We start from the raw sequence: 23,471 nt of genomic DNA, 5'->3' as shown, positions 1-23,471 counted from the left end.
ACGGGCCTCACCTATACAAATGGTTTGTAGCAAGAGGAGCTGAAAGACTGCCCTCAGAAAATCCGGACGTTCACGAAGAACCTTTTACTGCCTTCTCCAGACTTCCGTGCTGTATTTTTAGCTGTCATTCTCTTCGGAGAGCTGTTGTCTGTGGAAGGGCCTGAATACGGGGGGGGGTTCTTCCTTTTCCTGACAGCAGCAGCCTGGCACGGCCTTCTCCTTTGTGCCCAGGCGCTTTGCCTGGGACAGCGCAGGGACCAGAGAGACACTGCAGGCCTCGGGGGAGCTCCGTGTCAGTGCAGAGCCAGACCCCAACCTGCTGTCAAGAGCCCTCGCTCAAGGGCGCCCCTGTCTTCACCCTTGCCCCCCTCATCAGATGAAGCCGTGTCTTCCCGAGGCAGGAGCCGCCGCTTGGACAGGATTTGGGGTGTTCCTGAAGCCTCAGTATGACCAAGGCAGGTTTTCCCAGGATAGGTCTTCCCAGCACATGCCCCGCCTGGCGCTCGACCCCGGGGAACCAATCCACTTCTACAAACAAAATCAGGAAAAACATTTGCTCTGCCCAATAATGCTGCCAAAGCCCTTTCATAGTACACAAGGCAATTTCCTAATTGATACATTTTCTAAGTCCAGGGTCATGTATGTCACTTTATTTTTTTTATTTTTTTTTATAACCATATAATGCATTTTTAGCCCCACGGGTACAGGTGTGTGAATCGCCAGGTTTACACACTTCACAGCACTCACCATAGCACATACCCTCCCCAGTGTCCATAACCCCACCCCCCTCTTCTGACCCCCCTCCCCCCAGCAACCCTCAGTTTGTTTTGTGAGATTAAGAGTCTCTTATGGTTTGTCTCCCTCCCAATCCCATCTTATTTCATGTATTCTTTTTCTACCCCCCAAACCCTCCACATTGCATCTCCACTTCCTCATATCAGGGAGATCATATGATAGTTGTCTTTCTCCGATTGACTTATTTCACTAAGCATGATACCCTCTAGTTCCATCCACATCATCACAAATGGCAAGATTTCATTTCTTTTGGTGGCTGCATAGTATTCCATCAAAATCCTTGAGGAGAACACAGGCAGCAACCTCTTCGACCTCAGCCGCAGCAACTTCTTCCTAGGAACATTGCCAAAGACGAGGGAAGCAAGGGCAAAAATGAGCTATTGGGACTTCATCAAGATCAAAAGCTTTTGCACAGCAAAGGAAACAGTTAACAAAACAAAGACAACTGACAGAATGGGAGAAGATATTTGCAAACGACATATCAGATAAAGGGCTAATATCCAAAATCTATAAAGAGCTTAGCAAATTCAACACCCAAAGAACAAATAATCCAATCAAGAAATGGGCAGAAGACATGAACAGACATTTCTGCAAGGAAGACATCCAGATGGCCAACAGACCCATGAAAAAGTGCTCCACATCACTCGGCATCAGGGAAATACAAATCAAAACCACAACGAGACACTACCTCACACCAGTCAGAATGGCTAAAACTAACAAGTCAGGAAATGACAGATGCTGGCAAGGATGCAGAGAAAGGGGAACCCTCCTACACTGTTGGTGGGAATGCAAGCTGGTGCAACCACTCGGGAAAACAGCATGGAGGTTCCTCAGAAAGTTGAAAATAGAGCTACCCTATGACCCAGCAATTGCACTACTGGGTATTTACCCTAAAGATACAAGTGTAGTGATCCGAAGGGGCACGTGCACCCGAATGTTTATAGCAGCAATGTCCACAATAGCCAAACTATGGAAAGAACCTAGATGTCCATCAACAGATGAATGGATAAAGAAGACGTGGTATATATGTCACCTTTTAAAATAAATACAACTTTAAATTTATGTCTTTTTGGGGAGTGAATTATTCTATTTATTCTACATGTTTCCTTCCTTAACAGTGAGGTAAAATTGGTCCATAACACTGTATTAGTGTCAGGTGTACACCGTAATAATTCACTTTGCATACACTGCAGAGTGATCACCCTGGTAAGTCTGGCCACCTCCAGTCACCATACAGTTAACCCCTTCACCCATTTTGTCCGCAAAGCTCCTCTACAAAGCAGCTTGTCCTGTAGCATTGACTAGCATTGGAAAAATGGGAACACCATGTAGAGATACTCATTCTGGTGCTTGACACTCACGGAACAGATCTAGAACCCAGATGGAAGAGGAAGCCAAGAGATTTCCCTGCTTCTCCACACATTTCAGAGCTGCAGAAAGAGAACATTGCTCCCAAGTTGTCACTTATGGCTACACCCCAACAGAAATCATGGTTGGAACTTCTGGTACTAAGTCACCATGCTCCCCAGACGAGTTACACTTAAAAAGCCATCTCTTTTCCTTACCCGTCACACCGTGGAGATGTCAGTTCCATTTTGTCCAGAACTTAAAATCGCTGGGAGACTTAACGACCCCTCTTTGGAACGGTTGGCTTAGGTGCCGTGTTTTCCGGGGCTGCCCTCTGGCCTCACTCTCGTCTGCTGACTTCATTTCCCTCCCCCTGCATGGAGCGAGTGCGGGTGTGCCCACTGCCCGGTTCCAGCTGTTTCTCCCTGCTCCACTGCAGGTACCGCCTGGCCGGTTTGCCGGGAGAACACCAGCAGCGCAACATCACCAGCCCGGAGGTCAACTACTGCCTGGTGACAGAGCTGATCATCTGGACACAGTACGAGATCCAGGTGGCCGCCTACAATGGGGCGGGCCTGGGCGTCTTCAGCAGGGCAGTGACTGAATACACCCTCCAGGGAGGTAAGCTGGCTTTCCCGCACGGTTGCCGGTCTTTGCTGGGGAGCAGGACGCGCCGAATTTGCCCGCAGCGTGTTAGAAATAAAAGTAAAGGGCCTGCGCCTCTCAGGGTCAGTGAGAAAGGAATCACGTCACCCAGTCTCTGCTCCGACACTGGAGCAGTACTAGAGAAGGGACACAGATGACATTCTAGCTGCTTGCTTCTGGGTAGTAAGGCCGGGAGGGGTCTCCACACACCCATCAGCTGTCCATGTGCTCCCTGAAAGATTCATGCAGTCGCCAGTTTCTAAATGGAACAGCGCTACGTTTCACAGTAAAGCTGGCCGTGGAGTCCCAGGCGATACTGTGGACATTCTCCAAAGAGAGGGATTATTTAGAATTTTGTTTTTAGTAGTGTACTGTGATTATTGGTAAAGGAATTTGCAACTTGGTGCCTTTTTTTTTTTTTTTTCAGTTATACAAGCCAAACAATTTACTAAATTGGTAAAAACCCCTCCTGGCGCCCACCCTTCCCCAAAATGGCCAGGCAGAATGACATAAAGCCAGTGGGTCCTACCTTCATAGGCTCTGCCCCAACCCCATCATTTTAAGGCTGATCCCCGCACCACATTCTGGAGGACCTGGGTCTCAGCCGCAGGAAGGCTGGTGTTCAGAAACATTTCACTCTTGGTTCACCCGGCAGAAATGGATGGACCCTGTCTTGGAGCAGCTGTGTGTGCCCTCAGCACCCCGATCCCGGTCGCGGGAAGCAGTTCCCCCACAAAATCAACAACTCCTTTCATTTGGTACTTCTAGCCGCTGCTGACTCGCAGGTGTGAGTTTATTTGCTTCGGCATTTTTATTGCCACCAAGCCTTGACCTTTGTCAAATGATAAGGTTTCTAACTGCCCCCTTCTCTCCCCAAATCATGCCAGAGACCTAATGTTCCTTGATATTACATACTGTTATCATCACCCCATATCGATTAGCTGTCCGTCATCATCCGTAAGTCCATAAAGCCTCCTTTATAAATGAAGCACAGTCATTTCTGCTTCCACAGGGAAATATGTCACTGGCAGGAATAGTTAAAATGCAAGACAGCCAGGGAGGACCCGCTCATCCGCACGTGAGGCTTGATTACTCATGGGAAAATGGAGACAGCCGAGCACCTGGACAATTAATGTTTGCTTTAATTCGTCTACTTAATAACAATAAATTTGGAAATACTTAAAGTAATGAATATTGCTATTAACAATCCCCTATTGCTGTTAACGATGACTGCTTCATTTTGGTACTGGGATGTCTGAGTCCTGTGCTGGGCACAGGGAAGCACAGCTCCATCTCACTGAGAAGGGCTTGTGCCTTAGAGTTTGGCTTTGGCTCCGTTGGCACTGGGGAGCCATTGAAGGTTGAGAGCAGTGAGCGACAGGAGCAAAATGCCATATGAGGAGAATGAACCTGTTGGCAGCTGTGCAGGGGAACGGAGGCCACAGCAGCCCAGTGGCCACAGCAACTCCAGGCCCAAGGGCAGTGATGTGGCCATGAATGGATGGGTTCCTACAGCTCTGACACAGGCTGTGAGAAGGGCGGGCTGGTATGTTTCTGGTCTGAAACACCAGGGCGCAGGCCTAGGCAGAGGTGGCAGGGGGCAGGCTCCCACCTCTGGGTCGGATGATGGAGAGACTGACCGAGGATGCTTCTGCTAGGTGCGAGGATTTGCTTTCCTCCGCTAGGTGACAAATGGCTTCTTTTAGTTCTCTGCCCGAGTATGGTTCATACCGTCGTTCTTTTTTTAAACTCTTGATGAGCTGACATCCCTCGATGATGCCCTGGGTGTAATATCCCCATCCGTATCTCAGCTTTGCAGCTGGGTTGTCTTCCTTTGTCTGGGCGTTGGAGGGCTGGTGTTGGAGCCCCGAGCCTGGAGCCCCTGCAGGTCTCGGGGCACCCAGAGGACGTTTACATAATTCACATCTTCCTTCCTGCGGGCGTTGCTGCTTCTGGCGTGGCCACAGGAAACATGGGCGTCTTTATCCTCCCTCTGGGGGGACACAGTCCTCTCCTTTACCCGTGTTTTAGACTCTTCCTATGTGCTCACATGCCTGTAATATCCTGGGGGAAAGGACCCTGTGCTTCTTGAATGCAGTGGGTCCTTTCCTGCTGTTCCAGACGCTGCTGTACACTTCCTCCTCTACCTGTCCCTTGGTCACCTGATAGAGCTTCTCAGGCTTGTGACAGCCTCTGACCCTTCACCAGGAAGCGCCATCCACCCTGGCCCTCCTCTGAGGGCCACACCTGAGCCCCAGGGCAAATCAGGGCAGAGATGCTTGTGGAGCACAGCTTCGGGATCCTGTCCCTTGGGTGTGGCTCTGGCACTTGACTTGCATCAGGAGGGGTACCCGTGCAGGGAGATGGCCTGCCCCAGCATGCCATGCGCTCCCGCCGTGCCAGTCCAGTCCTGCTCGTCAGGAGAGTCCTGGTCAGCCACCTCACAGCTTGTAAATTGTGTCCCTCATCAGTGTTCCCACCCAAGACAGGCCACATGTAAGAGAGGATTTAGACGCGCAGATGGAAGAACCGGGGAGTGGAGGCGGGGGACCTGGTCTGGAGCAGGGGCAGAATAAACCAGATAAAAAAGATCCGATTAAAAGGTGAGGCATTAGGAAGAAAAATGGCAACAACGGGGGCCATGAATAATTTACGGAGATAATGATGGAAAGCCCGGGTTTGTGAGCTGTCTTCCCACACACAAGCTCGCTCACATCTGTCCAGAAACAGCCCTTTCTGGCTAGCCCATCAAGGCCTGACTCCACAGTTACTACTTATCTGCCTTCTAGAAGCACATTGCCTCTGTGAGCCGCAGGTTCCCCGTTGTAAAATTATACCCTGGAAGAGTGTGTGCCCTGGCTGCCTCACGGGCGGGTGTGAGAGAAGACACAGGCAAGGCCTTGAAAGCCCTGAGCACCTACACAAATACCCAGTGGCTGCTGTTTGTCCCCGTTCCTCCTCCCAGGGCAATGCCCGGCATCTGCTTCGTATTTGAATATCTCTGCAGTGACTGTTGTACTGAGAGAAATGGGGTCAATCTCTCTGCCGATAGGGAAATCTCAAGGGGTGTGAGCACCTAGTGCGTGCCCAGTGTCACATGATGGGCCACAGCCCTGAGAGTGGGGTAGACACCAGACATGCTGTCCAATCTGGGGCAGCCTTGCCTGGGAGGGGAGACTAACATTTGTGATGAAAGAGCAAGACCTACCCACGAAACCAGCCTCGCTCGGGTGTGGTCGCTTCCCGTCTGTCCAAAAGATCAGTGTGACAAGTGTGCTGCCCAGACTTGCCCGTCGAGAGACTCAGAGGAACCTGCCATCAACATGGAAAGGGGCTTTATTGGGATCTACGTGGTGGGACTACAGCACAGGAGTTAGGGTTCCACTGTCCGTAGTGGTTGGGAATGGAGTCCAGCTGCAGGAAACAGACCCAGAGTAACAGCTGAAACACAACGGAGGGGTGTTTTTATTTTCTCCCATCACAAGTGGGCCTTGGGCTGCGCAGGGTCTTACTGGCAGCTCCATGGTCCCCAGACAGTCGGGCTCCTTCTTTTTGCTTTGCCATCTTTAGTGTTTGCCTTGTGGCTGCAAGCTGGCTACTGGGATACCAGCTACCACGCCCACATTCTAGAAGGAGGAAGGCACAGTGTTACCCTATGCAGCCAGCTATGCAAGTCTGCTCCTCTTGCAAGAACTTTCTTAGAAGTTCCCTCTGCTGCTGACTATGCATACAATTCATGGGCTGTCTCTGTGCAGAAAAGCCTAGAAAGGTGCTCGTTTGGCTGGATACATTTCTGCCAGTTGGTAAGAAAGGAAGGGGGGACAGACAGTGGAGGGCAGCTACCAGTTTCTGCCTCACTTTCTACAGCGACTCCTGCTGAGGAGTGACACGCAGAGGATATGTAATTTCTAGACATAAAATTGTGTGACCTCCTGTCTCACAGCCCGCTGCATGTAGAGGGCCTCAGGATCCTTGGAATCACCCACATAAGAATTAGCAGACACCAGCCACATGGCTCCTCGAGCCCTTGGCATTGGGGTCTCAGCTCATGGTCCATTTGGGCACCAGCTCAACAAGCTTGTGGACACTGGGGGCCCCTCTCCATGGGCTTAGGGTGCCCCATGACTGTTAGTGCCTCGTGTTGACAAAGCCTATAGGACTGAGCTGGCCCTTGCAGCTGGAAGGAGAATAATTTCAATGCCTGTATATTAGAGGGGAAGAGAATTACTCATAAAATTAATTATTTGTTCAGCCTAATTTGGAAAATTATTGGAACATATATGCACATAATTCTGGAGTCTGTCAGGACACCCTGGGAACAGCAGGAAGCACTCAGGCTTCTGGAAAAATAAAGCTTCTGTCCAGCCCGCCTGATTTTTGTCCTCCTCCCTTCAGCCAAGCGGCAAACCTGATCCATCAGGGGAAATGAGATGTAATTTATCCTGACTTTAATAAGCTCTTTGGATTTCGCTCCTCTGGAGAAAGCATCGGAACGCCAGAGAGAGCTGGTGTGGATCCCGCCACCATGAGACGGTGTGTGACATAGTGGCTGGTCATTCTCAAAGAGAACTCAGGAATGTCCCAGCCTCGGCCTGGGAAACAGAGCCACGCACGCGCAGGTGGCCCTTGCTGGCACCCCTGCAGACACGGAGCGGCGGACAAGCATTGGCCCCAGGGGGGCGGGGGAGGCGCCTGCCTGCTGCTGGGCACACAGGTTGGCTCTTGAGTGCATTTACTGCACAGAAGCTCCCGAAAGAGGATCAACAAGTCATCTGTGCCTGGAGGTCAACACCATGGCCTATCGATCCCTACTATTTGCCTGTCATATGGTCCATTTTTCTTTTTAATCCCATTTATCACTGAGATCTATTAAAAACGTCTGGTTTGTCGACTTGGGTTCTTTGCATTCTTGATGTTGGCAAACATCTTGGACACGCGGGGGTTCTTTTTTTTTTAGATTTTATTGGAGGGGTTCTTTAATATCAACTTTCTCACCTTCCCCGACTCTTCACGCCCCTCCCCCATCCACCATTCTGCCATTATCCTATCCGCCAATCCCACTGAATAGATCTCAGCAGTGCCTCCCTGACCTTTTCTGCTCTAGGCATTTTAAAATGCGACATACTAACTTACAAATCGAGCAGCAAAACCCTAAGACACTGCTAGCCCCGTGAAATTTCCAAGGGGGGAAGAGGAAAGGTCCCTCCGGCCACAGGAGCTGCAGCCTAAAACCCGGCTCATGTGGGACCCGTTCATCAAACTTCCATCATGATTACCCAAAATGAAATGGAAAATAACTGAAATTGACTGAGGAATTTCTTTCAAGACACTCTGGAAATCAATATGCTTTCAGTTGTGAGTGGAAAAGGCCATAGCATGTAAGTTCCGCATAATGAAACGCCCCGTATAATTACAAGCATTTTCTTACTGCCAATGTCGACGTCAGCAACTTCCCGATCATTTAGGAGAAGGAGAGCACTGCAGTCATTACAGCAACGAGGGGTCTGAATCCAACACTGACACAGTGTTTGGTTCCCCAAGTCAGGTTTTGTTAAAAATGGATCAGCTCCCCAGAAGAGCCTGGTGTAGATGTGCTGTGACCATGGGGTTCTCGGGAGAGCTTGAGCGTGGAATCCTGCCGGAGCGTAAGTGTGAGAGACAACCACAGCATCCTAAAATATGCCTGTGTAGATGAGTGAACTTCATCCGCTTCTTAACTGTGTTCACAAAGACGCAGATGTTGGTTTTTCTATAAAGGGTCCAAAGACAAATGATACTATAAATCATCATTTTAAGCACACCAAGGTTTTAATTTTTTTTTCTGGTTTTATTTCTTTATCATTTTTCTTCCAGTAACAGGTATTTTTGTGCTGTAATGATTTATTCTGGTTTCGGAACATTACCTTCTAATGAAAGAGAAATACTTCATATTTAAAGAGAGATGGAAAAAACATTTGGTTATCCACATTTCTAAAACATTAGTAAAAGCTCCTAAGCGTTCACTTGGGCTTTGAAAGGTTTTCTAAAGTAAGGATTATAAATGAACACTCTGTTTGCAAGCTCCATTCTCATCTCCTCTTGGGAAATTCTCAATGTGGCATAAATGACATTGCACAAAAGATTTGTTTCTCAATCCTTAAGACTTTCTAGACCTCGGGCTTTGCCTACAGAATAGGATAATGCTGCAGGTTCTCCCAGAATTACCTACAACATTAAGTAAGAACTGTACAAAATGATGTGAGATGTTCCATCAGGAATGGGCTCCATTCAGTCTTCGAGAATTTCCAGGGAAGGAAAGGAAAGGATAGGAAACTAGAATTCGGGAGGAAGCCGCTCTATACGGGTTTTTGTTGTCATCTGCTATGCACGTACACACCATGCCTCGCCTTGGTCATCCCCCAACAGTCGTGAGAGAGAGGCGTCACTGCCCCTATTTCACAGAGAAAAATGGGAGCTCCGAGAGGTAACTAACTTGTCTAAAGTCACGTAGCTGGAAAATGCTGGAATTTGTGCTCTGTGTGTATCAAACATGGACAGAAATTACTTCCAGATTTCCAGTGCAGCTTGAATATAGAATAGAGAGAAGCAGGATCTCACCTTACTTCCATTCACACAGCAGCTGGGTTTGCAGGAATTTGTGGTCATTTCGGACGGCAGTCTACAACAGGAAGTCTATTTGACATTGAAACCCAGTACACACACACAAATACACATACACACAAACACACACAGCTAAAACAACAGAGTCACAGCACAGTAGCCACCCTTACACAGTGTGAAGTTCTTCGATATTTTCTATCCTATTTCATTCTCCCATGAACGCTGGCTGTGACCACTAAATGGATTTCCTGGTCTGCTAATGCAGTTGTGACCTACAATTTGAAGAACACTGAATTCAAGCAATACAGGGCACTTGGTTCAGCGGATCTTGCGTCCATCTCAGAAGAGGCTCCCGCTGGCCCGTAGGACGCATCAGGGTCCGCAAAGAGGACACCACTGAAGCCCACAATAAAAGACCAGACAAGGGTCTGAGTGGGGGCATGAGCGGGATGATTGTCTTGGGAACAGTGCTAAGATCTGGGGGCTGGAGGAGCTTCCAGTACCTGGGTCTGTGCAGATGACTTCATGAGTGAGGGGAGGCTCCCCAGGGTACAACTTGACCTTCAGCTACTGCTGAAAGACACAAGGAACAATCAAACCAGTCTTAAATTGTTGTGACAAGCATTTTGTTTTGTCCCACAGACTGGTCTTCCCTACAAGCCTGGGAACTCTTCGAGGGTGGGGGCTGTGTCTGATTTTTTTATTGGTATCTGTGTCCCCAAACCCAAGCACAGTGCCTGATATGAAAATAAACAAGGTGTAAGTAGAGGCCAGACTAAAGACAGATGCTTCTCGTTTCTTCCTCAGTTTCCAAGGCTGTGCCAATTTCATCTCCATATTCAGCATGATGCCCTCCTTTCCCTCCTGCTCCTTTTTGTCTCAGAATCTCAAAGGAAAGGCCAGTGCCTGCCTCCTCTGCCCCCACGCACTGCCCCTCCCTGGCCTAAAAACCGGTCATAAAAGTTTTCTCCTCAGTGCCTGGCCAAAATAATCGGGGAAAATAAGTTCGGAAAGGGCCACGCAACGCTTCTAAAGTTTTAAAGTATTAAAGTGCTTTTTTATTCAGGCCATTAAAAAAAGATACTTGAGCTTATTTGTCCAAGATTTGTTATGCTAATAATATGCTAGGAATGTTTAATGCAGTGGGAACATTCAGGTGTATCAACACCGCGAGAACCATAACAACACAAGAGCTCATCCACAGCCTGTAACGATCTGGAATTAACGATAACACCCGACACACAAATCATAATATATACATCCATGAAGCGATGTGGAGCCAGTAATTCTTCCAAATAACGAGCTGGCTTCTCCCCTCTTTGAAAGGCAGAGACGTTTAATTCCTTAGGATCACCTGGAGAACTGGATGCCCATGAATCCCCACTATGCTCCGGAGAGACACTACAATCCTTAATATGTGAAATCATCTACTTTAAGGCTAATGAAAAACAGACATAAAGACCTGAGTGCCCCTGTGCCACCCGGGGTGGGGGGCCCCTCCAGGACCTGTGGTCCAGCCCGCGTCCATCCCCAGCACACAGATCCGAAGTGAAGAGACCGTTTCCCAGGCAAGGTGGTCCCTGAACGGCCCCATGCCAGGCTGCCCCCCAGCGCCCTTGAGAGCCACAAGAGATTAACTCTTTCTGCAGCAGCGCGCAAGGCTTTTCGGGTTTATCTGCAACAGATAAGGCCCGGCTCCTTCACTAGATGAAAACCGTGTGGGGCGAAGCACCGTCATTTCATTCCGTGCTCAGTTCAGCTGATTCTGCAGCATCATCAGGGGCTGCCCCGCACCGTTAGCCTGGGTTTGCCCCCATCTGATTGGGGTTAGAAGTGGGGTGCAGAAGGCAAGCATTGTCCTAGCACAGAGGCCTGGACGCCCACAGCCCCTGCCCGGGGAGGCCCCGTGAATTCCCACAGTGTCACCCAGTTCACTTTGCCTGATGTGTTGTAAACCTCCACAATGTCAGATAGCCCCGTGGTCCGCACCACTTCCTTTAGATTAACAATGACCGTAAACTGATTCTGCCGCTTACACAGACTGAATCACGAATGAATGGTAACGACAGGCTAGAATTTACTCAAGGGTGTTGCATGTAAGCTTTTACAGAATCTGGAGAACATCGTTGGAGAACTTGTCTGAGACACAGTCTTTCAGCCGCAGAGAACGGTCCAGGAAAGGTGCTCACCTGGCATCATCTCAGATCCTCTGGGTTGTAAATAATAATATATGTTCCTGGCAGAAAGTGGGGGGCAAGAGGCACATGGGCATGGTGAACCCGGACCCACAGCAGCTGTGACCACAATCTCAATCTCCCTGTAGAGACCACACTTTTCCAAATCAAGGCAGATTACAATCCCATGGAGTCGGGTCTCGGCTGGATGCCGCTTAGAGCCCTGAGCTCGGCTCCAGGTCCCTCACCAAGAGAAAAACCAAGGCCAGTAGAATGGGCAGTGCTCCCTAAATCCTGCTATATGGGAGAGAAACAGGATGCTTGTCTGGCCAGTAGGAGTAAAGCCTAACTGGACATTTTTGTGGTTTTTCAAATAGTCTAATATGTGCGAGGTACAGTTTACCCAGGAGACCAATGGAGGTCACTGGGCACATGTCGTAGAAGGCAAGGTTTGAGTGGAGAATAAGGAAAAGCCCCTTTACTGGGCACAGCAGAGGTGCAGGGTGATCTCAAGAGCAGGAACACCGTGTCTGAGAAGCTCCGAGACGCTGTGCCCACAGGAGCTGACGGGCTACCTGTCTGGTGCTGCGGGTGAACCCCATGGCCTCGGGGGGTCCCTTGCATTTACTCCTCTGCTCTGCACACCTCAATCTGCACTAGCAGCAGCGTGCCTGGTTGGGCACTGGCCTCAATGACACTTTCTCAGAGGAAGCATTCTGTATCAGAGCTCTGGTTATTGTAATGTCGTAGAATAGGACCATGATGTTGTTGTAGAGCATGGACTTAAGTCTGTGTCCATGCCTTTTAGGCACACACCCAGGCAATAACTTGCCAACCACATTTGCACCTGGTAATTCCTACTTAAACTTAAAGATCTGGCTCAGGACCTGTCTCCTCCATAGAGTCTTCCTGAAGGAAATCTGTGTTGACCTTCCAAGTAGCACTTATGCATGGGATTACAAATGTCTGCTTACCCCACTAGATGCTAAACTCCCATGAAGGCAGGGACCGCAAACCCATATTCACCATGTAAGCACCAAGGAAGGACCTGACCTGATCACAGTAGGCCCTGATACACATATGCAAACATGGCACACACACACACACACACACACACACACCGTTGCACACAGATGCATGCACACACACACATTTGTATACACATATGCACACCCACACAGACGTATACACACACATATGGACTCACACATTGGCATGCCCTCACCAGAGATAAACCTGGCTTCTCTGTGCGTAAATGAGAATCTGAAGCCAAAATAACAAGTCTTCCAGCACATTATAATAATCCTTCTATATCCAGCTGGTGTGTTTCTCTGGATCATCAGCTTGTGGGATCACATCACAGTGTTTCCAGGGAGGGAAGGATGCAAGTTCACGAGCTCATTGCCATATCGCCCATGGCAGGGAACCAATAGATTGTATCGAAAAAGAGGACTTCAGGGCTATGTAAACATGTTAGTGTGTGCGTATATTAGAACAAAAATACAAACCTTCCCAGTTACCAAAACATACCAAAGAAAAGAGAAAATTAAATAGACCACACAGTGAAGCATACACACGTACATGCATGCACAGAGACATAGCAATAAACATGTGTATAATTATAACATGTATATAACATGTGTTATATGTATATATGTAACGTGTGTGTATGCAGTATACAGAACTGAAGACAAATTTGTTGATTCTATAAATACATGTAATATATAATATATATAATAATATATAATATAATAATACAATAATATATATAACATAATATATAATATATATTGATTCTATAAATAAATGTAAAATATAATAAATAATTGTAATGGACTTTAATTAGCCTATAAAAATTAAAAAGATTTCCAGATTGGCTGGCAAAGCAAAACCTAATGTGACACCCTAGACACTAGATACCCTAAAGGAAGGGACTTAGAAAGGCAAAAAGTAAAAAGATGTAGAAAAGGTTTACAGACAAACAGGAATAAAAGAAAGCAGGTGACATACTCTTGATTTCTGACCCATAGATCTAAATATAAAACAAAATTTTAAAAGACAAAGGAGAGCATGTTTTAATGCCAGAAGCCGCAGTTCACCGTGAAGTAACCCCATTCATTCGTGGACCTAGGAACACAGCAGTGGCCTACACGAGGCAGGAACTGTATGGGACGCGAAGAGAACAGAGAGACACTAACGAGAGGAGACGTTGACGTGTCTCTCAGCCCCAGGCAGACGTGGACAGAGAGTGAGATCAGCCACAGCATAGAATACCTAAATGACACGATAAACAAAGTAGAACTTAGGTATCAACCGTGAACCCTGGCAAGAGAAAATACACCTTGTTCTACAAAGGGATGGGGAGCATTTATGAAAATCAAGCATGTCTTGGGCCACGAAAAATCCCAGACGATTCCAGAGAATACAAAGATCGTATCAATGAAGGCAAGTTACAAACTAGTGTTTCACTTTATGAGTATTGATGCAAAAATGCCCCCAAAATCATCAAACAAAACTCAACAGCCTGTGAAAAAGTACTAGATCATCTCCAAGTGGGGTTTAATCCAAGAATGCGGTTTGGACGTTTGACAATATTCGACACTCCTCCGTAGTAAAAAGGTGTCATAAAATAGGAATTCATACATATTTACTCAGTCTGATAAAGGGCATAGGTGCCTCAGCCCCCGAGGCCATTTTCTCCATTCACTTAATGAGGCAGCACGGCCAGTGCTCCTGCTAACGAGGACTGATGGGCTGCCCACACTCTCCACTTTCAAATATCGCAGGGAGATTGTGCGCCAAAGCAGTGGACAGGATAAAGCAATCAGAGGCATTAGGGCTGAAGAGGAAGTACTAAAATTATCCTGCTGACAATAAGTTCATAAATCATAAATAAATAAAATTAACCTGCAGACAATACAATTTGATATCTGGAAACTCTGAAAGAGCCCTCTGGAGCAACTACTGTCACCAACAAGAGAATTTATCAAACTAGCCCATTCCAAAATCAACACAGGAAAACAGGAGACTCCATAAACACAAAGAAAACACAGCGAGAAGCTATAATCCGAGAGAAGACCCCACTTATAATAGCAGAAAGCATTAGAAAGGAAACAAAAGGAAAGAAATCTGGGGGTGAAATTAATAAGAAATGGCTGACTACCAACATTCCTGAAAGTCATACAAATAGACACAAACAAACAGAGAGTTTCATCGTGTACTTGGGCAAGAAGACCCACTGTCACAGTGATTGTGGTGCTCCCACTTTAATGTAGAAATGCCCCATGGTCTCAAAAAAAACAGTATCAGAATGTTTTTTCTCACTAGAGAAGTTCACTTTCAAAGTTCATCCAGAAGAAGATGAACAAGAGTAGCCAGGAAAATCCTGAGCAGGAAAAGCAGCAAGGATGGACTCGTCCTTTAGGTATGAAAATGTATTACCAAGCTCTGTAATTAAAAGAGTTTAGTATTGGTGCAGGAAGGGAAGTTGAATGGAACAGAGTAGGAAATCTAGAAATGGACTGTTAGACCTGGAAATTCAATACACTATAAAAGTGGCATCTTGCATGTCTAATCAAAGACAGACTTTTTTTTTAAGATTTTGTTTATTTGATAGAGATCACAAGTAGGCAGAGAGGCAGGCAGAGGGGGGGTGGGAAACAGGCTCCCTGCAGAGCAGAGAGCCTGATGCGGGGCTTGATCCCAGGACCCTGAGGTCATGACCCAAGCCAAAGGCAGAGGCCTAACCCACTGAACCACTCAGGCGCCACAAAGGCAGACTTTCTGATAAATAGCATTGAAGTGAGTGGATTCCTCTGTGGGAAAAGATGAAGCTGGAGCCATGCCCGACACCATATTCAAGGATGTATTCCAAATGGGTCAGAGAAATCCATATTAAAAACTTGGAATATTACTCAGCCATCAGAAAGCATGAATACCCAACATTTGCATCAACGTGGATGGGACTGGAGGAGATTATGCCAAGTGAAATAAGTCAAACAGAGAAAGACAATTATCATATGGTTTCACTTATTTGTGGAACATAAGGAATAGCATGGAGGACATTAGAGGAAGGAAGGGATAATTGAAGGGGGGAATCAGAGGGGGAGATGAACAATGAGGGACTATGGACTCCGGGAAACAAATGGAGGGTTTCAGAGGTGAGGGGAGTGGCAGGGATGGGTGAGCCTGGCAATGGGTATTAAGGAGGGCACCGATGGCAATGAGCACTGGGTGTTATATGCAAACAATGAATCATTGAACACTACACCAACGACTAACGATGTACTATATGGTGACTACATAACATAATTTTAAAAATTATTAGAAAACTAAAAAATAAAAATAAAAACATGAAGTGCTAGAGAAAAAAAAAACAGCAAATTCCATTATAACCTGGAAGTGGGGGAAACTTTTCTTTTAAACTCTAGAAGTAATAAATGAAAAGAATTGATGAATTTGACTACATAAAATGTTTAAATAGCTGAAATATTCTGTATACAAAAAAAAAGCAAGGGGGGAAGAAAAACAGCAAATTATATCCCATACAAGTTGTTATTAGCTGTATATTAAGCTCTACTTTAAGAGTTTCTAAAATAGAGAAGAAAAAAGACCCGTAAGCAAGAGAGAGAAGTCAAGAAATAAGAGAATTAACAGAAGTGCAAATGACCCTTAGCCACACGAAAAGATGCTCACTTTTGCCAGAATAAGAGGAGCACAAAGAGAAACTACACAGAGACACCGTTTCTCACCTATCATTTTGGCAAAAGTGTGAAAATTTGACAGTATTCCGTGATAAGGCTTGAAACAGGCATACTCGCTCCCTGCTGCTGGGAAGGCAACATGACACAAACAGAGGTAGGTCCGGCAGCAGAGGGCCGTGGATGCCGCCTTTCGCGGGAGGACGTCCGACGAGGAACAGGTCTGCGTGGTCTCAAAGCATCTCCCCCCAAAATGCATACAACTGACAGGGAGAAAGGGGTAACTCTATGAAGGGGAAACCTGGCAGCGGGGGTTTCATCCCCAGCAATGGGACGGATCAAAATCGTGCACCAGAGAGAGGACGCCACCAAAGAAGAGAGCACCAGCTCTGTGCTCCTCCTGGCTAAGACACGTGGCTGGAGCCTAGTTGAGAAGAAACACCAGACACAGATCGGGGCCCAGACTACACAGCTGATTAGCCTGGAATACCCCGAAATGCCCAGGCCCTGAAAGTCGAGGAAGAATTGAGCAACTGCTCCAGGTTGAAGACTGAAGAGTCATGAAATTGAAAGCAGCGCGGGATGGCCGGGATGGGTTAGAGGCAGTCCTGACATTCTGGTTTCTGAGACTCCATGTGGTCAGGTGGTGAATGTCCTCGTTTCTAGGAATTACATGCCATGGATTTTGGGGTCTGAGGGGCGTAACTTGGTAGCTCACCATCAAACAGTTTAGAAAAAAAGTCTTCATGTAATTTCAGATTCTTTGTAAGTTTCACATATTTCAAAATGAAAATTATCTGTCTCATTTTAAAATACTACTAATTCTTTTTCACGTTCTACCCAAAACTGGAGAACTTCTGATGTTGCTAATTGGCGAGACCATCTATCCCCCGACCTGTGGGAACTACTTCAATGAGACACATGTCAACAAATGGGAAGGCCCATCCAGGAGACTGTCCAGCACAGCCCTGGAGGTTCCATGAGAACCAGACCTACCAAAATGTCCATCCCACGGTCCTAGCGGGACAAAGCTTGGCTCATAAACCATCATACAGCTGTCAGGAAGGAACTCGGGCATTCCTAGAACAGCCCCTGGGGGAAAAGGGGAACACAAACAGAAATCAGGCTTCTCATCAACTTTGGGCCCATGTATCTATTTGATCTGTTTATGAAACTAAATTAACTTTAAAACATTTAGAAAAGAAATTCTAGAGGCACCCGCATGGCTCAGTCAGTTAAACATCTCCCTTCAGCTCAGGTCATGATCTCAGGGTCCTGGGATGGAGTCCAAATTTGGGCTCCCTGCCCCGCAGGGAGTCAGTCTGCTTCTCCCTGTCACTGTCCCTCTGTGCTTTCCATCTCTCTCTCGCTCTCGCAAATAAATAAATAAAATCTTTAAAAAATAAAAAAAAAAGAAGTTCTAAAAAGTGAAAGGCAATTAAAAAAAAAAAAAAAAAACAAGTATACGCGTATTTCAAATTGGCATAACCGAACAGAAAGCGATTACTTCAAGTCTCTTTAGACCATGGTCATTTGACAGTGTGTCCCTAGCAGGATATAATCCAAGCATAAAAACAAAAACCAGAGGGGGAAAAAATGGCTAAAACTGTTTTCAGCAGTCACGTGGTGGTGGCAGTGGTGGGTTTCCATTTTAAGGCAAATTGCAAGAGAGTTAGGAGGTAAAGCAAGTAAGTATTATGTTGATGTTATTGGGAACTGAGATTTTTGCCAGAGTTGAAACTCTGAATTTGAATTAATAGTATGATGACTTTATCTGAAAAAAACAAAGAGAAATTTTTAAAAAGTTCTAGAAATTGGAACCAACCCAGGAGCACTGAGCTTCCAAGGAACCACAAAAATAAACCACAAAAATAAAAAAAAATAAATAAATAAATCTCGGTTAAGTAAATGGATGATTCCAGGCCAGGTCTCTGGCAAGTAATGCGTAAGAGAAGCCTGCGAGATCTTGACCTCTGAAAAAGCAAAGAGACCATTGAACGCCAGTGAGGGCTTGTCAGAAAGACTCATGCCCACCTAGAGAGGCTCCCACTAGTTAAAGTTGGGAACCTGTGAAAATCAACGCTAGTAATAATTGCAATAAAGTGAAATGCTTCAAATACATTTCAGCCCATGGATTCATAACAGTATTGTTTTTAAGCCTTATTGGTCACCTTTGGAGAACGTTAACAGAAACTATTATATGCTGAATTTGTGTAAACCTTCCCAATCATAACTCTCAAGATCTATAGTGAGATACCTGACCTTGATTGGTGAACGCATCAGGGCCTTAGTATCTGGTTTTATTCTTGAGACGGCCCCGTTCAGACTGCGTGCAGGCTTTTAACCTCTTCAAATACGTGGAAGTTACCACTGACGAGAAAGTACTTGTGCAAGTAGCTGGTCACATGTTTGAAGATTATTTACTACCTTTTCCCCGGTTAGGAGAAACCTCTTCCTTGCCGTTAACCGGAATGCAGATAATTCAGCCTCCTTAAATGGCACTTTACGGGTATAATGCTCCCCTAGGTTAACAGCTTTTCCTTTTATTTCCTTGACAGACATAATGTTGAATGTTTTTTTGTGATGAGGTGAATGGACTGGATTCTGAGCAAATGTTTTTCATAGCAAGTATTTCAAAATAATGGGTGTTTCTATGAATCTACACAGGTGTTGTTGTCAGTCTTAATATTTTGCCTTCAGAGTTCAAACAGTGACTCCTTAGAATTATAAAATCCATCCTCTTACCACGAGGGCACAGTTAACTCCATAGCCAAGCTGAGTTTCTTTTTTTTTTTTTTAAGATTTTATTTATTTATTTGACAGAGAGAGATCACAAGTAGGCAGAGAGGCAGGCAGAGAGAGAGAGAGAGAGAGAAGCAGGCTCCCTGCTGAGCAGAGAGCCCGATTCGGGACTCGATCCCAGGACCCCAAGATCATGACCTGAGCCGAAGGCAGCGGCTTAACCCACTGAGCCACCCAGGCGCCCCCCAAGCTGAGTTTCTGCTTTGACCCTCTTTGGGTCAGGATGCTTCCACGAGGTCTTGGCAATTCTCTACCATGTCCACTCGGGTGCTCAGAAATATCAGTTAATGGGACACCTGGGTGGCTCCGTCAGTTAAGCGTCTGCCTTCGGTTCAGGTCGTGATCCCAGGGTCCTGGGATTGAGCCCCGCATCCCAGGTCCCTGCTCAGCATCGAGTCTGCTTCTCCCTCTCCCTCTGCCCCTGCCCCCGTCCACTTGTGTGCTCTCTCTTGCTCGCTCTGCTCGCTCTCAAATAGATAAATAATATTTAAAAAAAGAATGTCAGTTAACTAAGCCACCGTTAGTACCCATAACTCCTGCTTCCACCAACCTTCATCGTGACACCCAGTCTCCAAAACTGATAACAAAAGTGAACAATACAGTTCACACATCCTTGGGAGGTTCTGCTTTCCAACAGCCCATAGGCTTCCATCTGAACTTGAAATAGGAAACAGCGGGGTGGGGGGGACACCTGGGGCGGCTCAGTCAATTAAGCAACCGACTCTTGATTTTGGGCCAGGTCATGATCTCAGCATCCTGGGATCAAGCCCCAGATCCAGCTCAGTGCTCAGCAGGGGAGTCAGCTTATGGATTCTCTCCCTCTCCCCCTCCCCCTCCTCTCTCTCTAAAATAAATAAATCTTTAAAAAAAAAAAGAAAGAAAGAAAGAAAGAAATAGGAAACAAAATTCCCATTTTCGAGTGATGCTATCAGAAGACCAACAGCTGGCACGTCAGGTGGCCCAGAGACACACTTAGTCCAGATCATTATTTTCCGAAAAGTCTGCATCATGGGCCGATGAATACTGGTAGTTCTAACCTCACCTGACATGTAGCATTATCTTCAGTACCTCAAAAGAAATCCTTTGTCAAATCCTTTGTCAAAAGGGATGCCTTTCTTTTTTTTTTTTGTCTTTTACAAAACCGCAACAAAAAAAAAAGGTCTTGGATATTACTAGATTTACCATTCCGATAGCATCATTTAATGAGGAGTCTGAGGCCACAGGCCACCTCTTACTGAGGAGAACTTCTCTGTGAATAAAACAATGGACTTCTTGTATCTGAGGCTTTTCGGACTGAATGTGGCAGTAAAATCTTTATACCATGCTGTTCGCTTTGGTATGCAAAACTTATGACTCTGTTCTTTGACGCCTTGTTTATTCCCAACATCCATTTAGCATTTGACCATTTCATCCTTCCTTCCTAGCGTGTCTGGAGTGGGGTCTGCTGCGGTGCCCCCATCCCGATCAGTTGCTCTGGGGGGCCTGCCTGCCCTCCCCCAGAGCTGGAACAGGGCCTTCTCAGGGTTCACTGCTGTGACCCCCCCCCCGCCAAGAACTGCCCGTTGCCTCCCCCAGGGCCCCCTGCCCTGCCACAGGCCAGTCTGTGGCTAACGGTGCTGCTGTGGGCGTGGGAAAATCCAGTCCCTCGGCCTCAGGTGAGGACACCTAGAAGGGCTCAGCCGAGGCCTTGCCAGCCGACCTCTCACAGAGCATCTTCTCCTGAGTTCTCCTGGCCTCCCCACTTCCTTCTGGGGGCATCTCCAGAACCCCCGTAGAGCTGATACAGGAAATGCTTCACGAGCAGGAGGCTCAGTCTCACACAGGTGTGCATTTTTACACATAAGGAACGTTCTCAGCATTTCTTTTGAGAGTGAATCAGAACGTCATGCTTCAATAACCTTCCCACTAAGTTTATCCCTGCACCGTCTGATGTGTCGTCCCCACAGCTCCCCACCACGTTCCCCAGAAGGGGTTCCTGTCCTGTCTCCCGTGCCCACCGGCCCCAGGCGTGTCGCTGACAGTTTCTGCTCTGTCCGGCAACGTGGAGGATTCTGCAGCAGCGAGAGGAGCGTTGGCCTTAGCTCTCAGGAGCCGGTCATTGTAGCCGGCCTCTTGCCCTCGACCTGATACGGTTGTAACCAAACTCGTAAATACCCCTCCTTCCTATTTTGTAGCTGCAGCCAATTTCCCACTTCTAGTCTTTTCTGGATAGGATCAGGGCTGGCGTGATCTGCCTGGGATCCTCGCTCACTTCATCCCCTTCCTTTGCCATCAAAGACTGACTTCGGGCTGAAGAAGATGATCTGAGCACACAGACCTCAGTCTCAGATCATCGCCTTGACATTCCCCGGGTAGAAAATTCTTTTACTCTCTGACGTGGTGTACCTGATGACTCCTTTTATTTTTGAGTTTTTTGAGAGAAAGTGAGCACAAGCGGCGGGGTTGGAGGGGGGCGCAGAAGGAGAGGGAGAAGCAGACTCTCTGCTAAGCAGAGAGTCTGATGCGGGACTCGATCCTAGGACCCTGGGATCATGACCTGAGTCAAAGGCAGACATTTAACCAACTGAGCCACCCAGGCGTCCCCAGTGGCTCCCTTTAATCAGAATGTTGTTCATTATGTCTCTATAAATACAAAATAGTACCAATAATATAGACATAAATAATTTTAGTAAGTATTTATATATTTAAATATAAAGTACCTACAGTGGACTGTGGGCCTCAATGACTTCAGAAATCAACTTTTCAAAAAGTTTGTTTGAATGCATTTTTTTAAAATTAACATATAAGGTATTATTTACCCCAGGGGTACAGGTCTGTGAATCATCAGGCTTGGACATTTCACAGCACTCACCATAGCACATACCCTCCCCCATGAACATCACCCTCTCCCTACTCCCCCACCCCCCAGCAACCCTCAGTTTGTGTCATGAGATTATGAGGGTCCTATGGTTTGTCTCCCTCCTGATCCCATCTTGTTTCATTTTTTTCCCTCCCTACCCACCACAATCCCCTGCCCTGCCTCTCAAATTCCTCATATTAGAGAGATCATATGATAATTGTCTTTTCCTGATTGACTTATTTCACTCAGCATAATACCATCTAGTTCCATCCACGTCATTGCAAATAGCAAGATTTCATTTCCCTTGATGACTACATGGTATTCCATTGTATATATAGACCACATTCTCTTTATCCATTCATCTATTGATGGACATCTAGGTTCTTTCCATAGTTTGGCTATTGTGGACATTGCTACTATAAACATTCAGGTGCACATGGCCCTTCGGATCCCTACATTTGTACCTTTAGAGTAAATACCCAGAAGTGCGATTGCTGGGTCAAAGGGTAGCTCTATTTTCAACTTTTTGAGGAACCTCCATTCTGTTTTCCAAAGTGGCTGCACCAGCTTGCATTTCCACCAACAGTGCAGGAGGGTTCCCCTTTCTCCGTGTCCTCGCCAACACCTGTCATTTCCCGACTTGTTAATTTTGGCCATTCTGACTGGTGTGAGGTGGTATCTCACTGTGGTTTTGATTTGTGTTTCCCTGATGCCAAGTGATGTTGAGTGCTTTCTCGTGTGTCTGTTGGCCATTTGGATGTTGTCTTTGCCGAAATGTCTGTTCATGTCTTCCACCCATTTCTTGATTGGATTATTTGTTCTTTGGGTGCTGTATGCATTCTTAAGAAATTTTGCAGATGAATTTTTTGAGTGAAAACCTGAAATTTTGAAAAATTCATGACCTATAAATATTAATTATGTACTCTCTGATCCCAAATATTTCAAAAAGTCAATTATTTGAAGCTGTAAAACTCTGTAGTCCTCTTTAATGAGTTGATTTATTTAGGTAGCTTATTATTTTAAAACATTTTAATATTTCTGAAACCCAGGATTCGTGTTGAAATCCATCAAAAATCAGATCTTGCTGAATTTACATGACTAGCCAGGAAGAAGGGAAGGGAAGGAGGAAGAAGATTTTTTTTTTTAAAAGAAGATTTAAAAAAAAAAAAAATCCTTCCTATCTTTCCAGGGAACACCTAACGCCAGGAAATAACCATAATTGCACACACCCTTTATGTGTGACTGGGTGAAAATGAACATGGAAGTGAACTTGAGAGGATGGGCTGATGGGGATGTCGGGGAGGGCACTGTTATCTTTGCTGCCCTGGGGCCTCCCTACAGATGCTCGCAGAAAGTCGGTAACAGGGACTGGATTCAGAAAGCGTCTAGCAAAGTCATGGCTCGTTTTGTGTTTTAAATAGACTTTAATTTTTAGAGCAGTTTTAAGCTCACAGCAAAACTGAGTGGAGGGTGCAAAGATTTCCCGTGTACCCAGTACCCCTCTCCACCATGGCTGCCCCACCATCAGCATCCCCCAGGATGCTGGGTGCATCTGTTACAGTCCCGGAA

At 46.4% G+C, this 23,471-nt stretch overlaps 1 protein-coding gene across 1 annotated transcript in view; it reads left to right on the top strand.

Annotated features, from left to right (window-relative positions):
* The window catches only part of LOC111145539 (sidekick cell adhesion molecule 1), a 509,203-nt gene that overhangs the window by 328,608 nt on the left and 157,124 nt on the right, over positions 1–23,471 (top strand). The window contains 1 exon segment of the mRNA XM_022500452.1: positions 2,582–2,763. Coding sequence (XP_022356160.1) covers positions 2,582–2,763 — 182 coding nt within the window.

The sequence above is a fragment of the Enhydra lutris genome, unplaced genomic scaffold (genome assembly GCF_002288905.1).
Source record: "Enhydra lutris kenyoni isolate GAN:26980312 unplaced genomic scaffold, ASM228890v2 scaffoldscaffold13, whole genome shotgun sequence".
Lineage (NCBI taxonomy): Eukaryota > Metazoa > Chordata > Mammalia > Carnivora > Mustelidae > Enhydra > Enhydra lutris.
The sequence above is the reverse complement of the archived record's forward strand: the minus strand, read 5'-3'. Positions and strand labels throughout refer to the sequence as shown.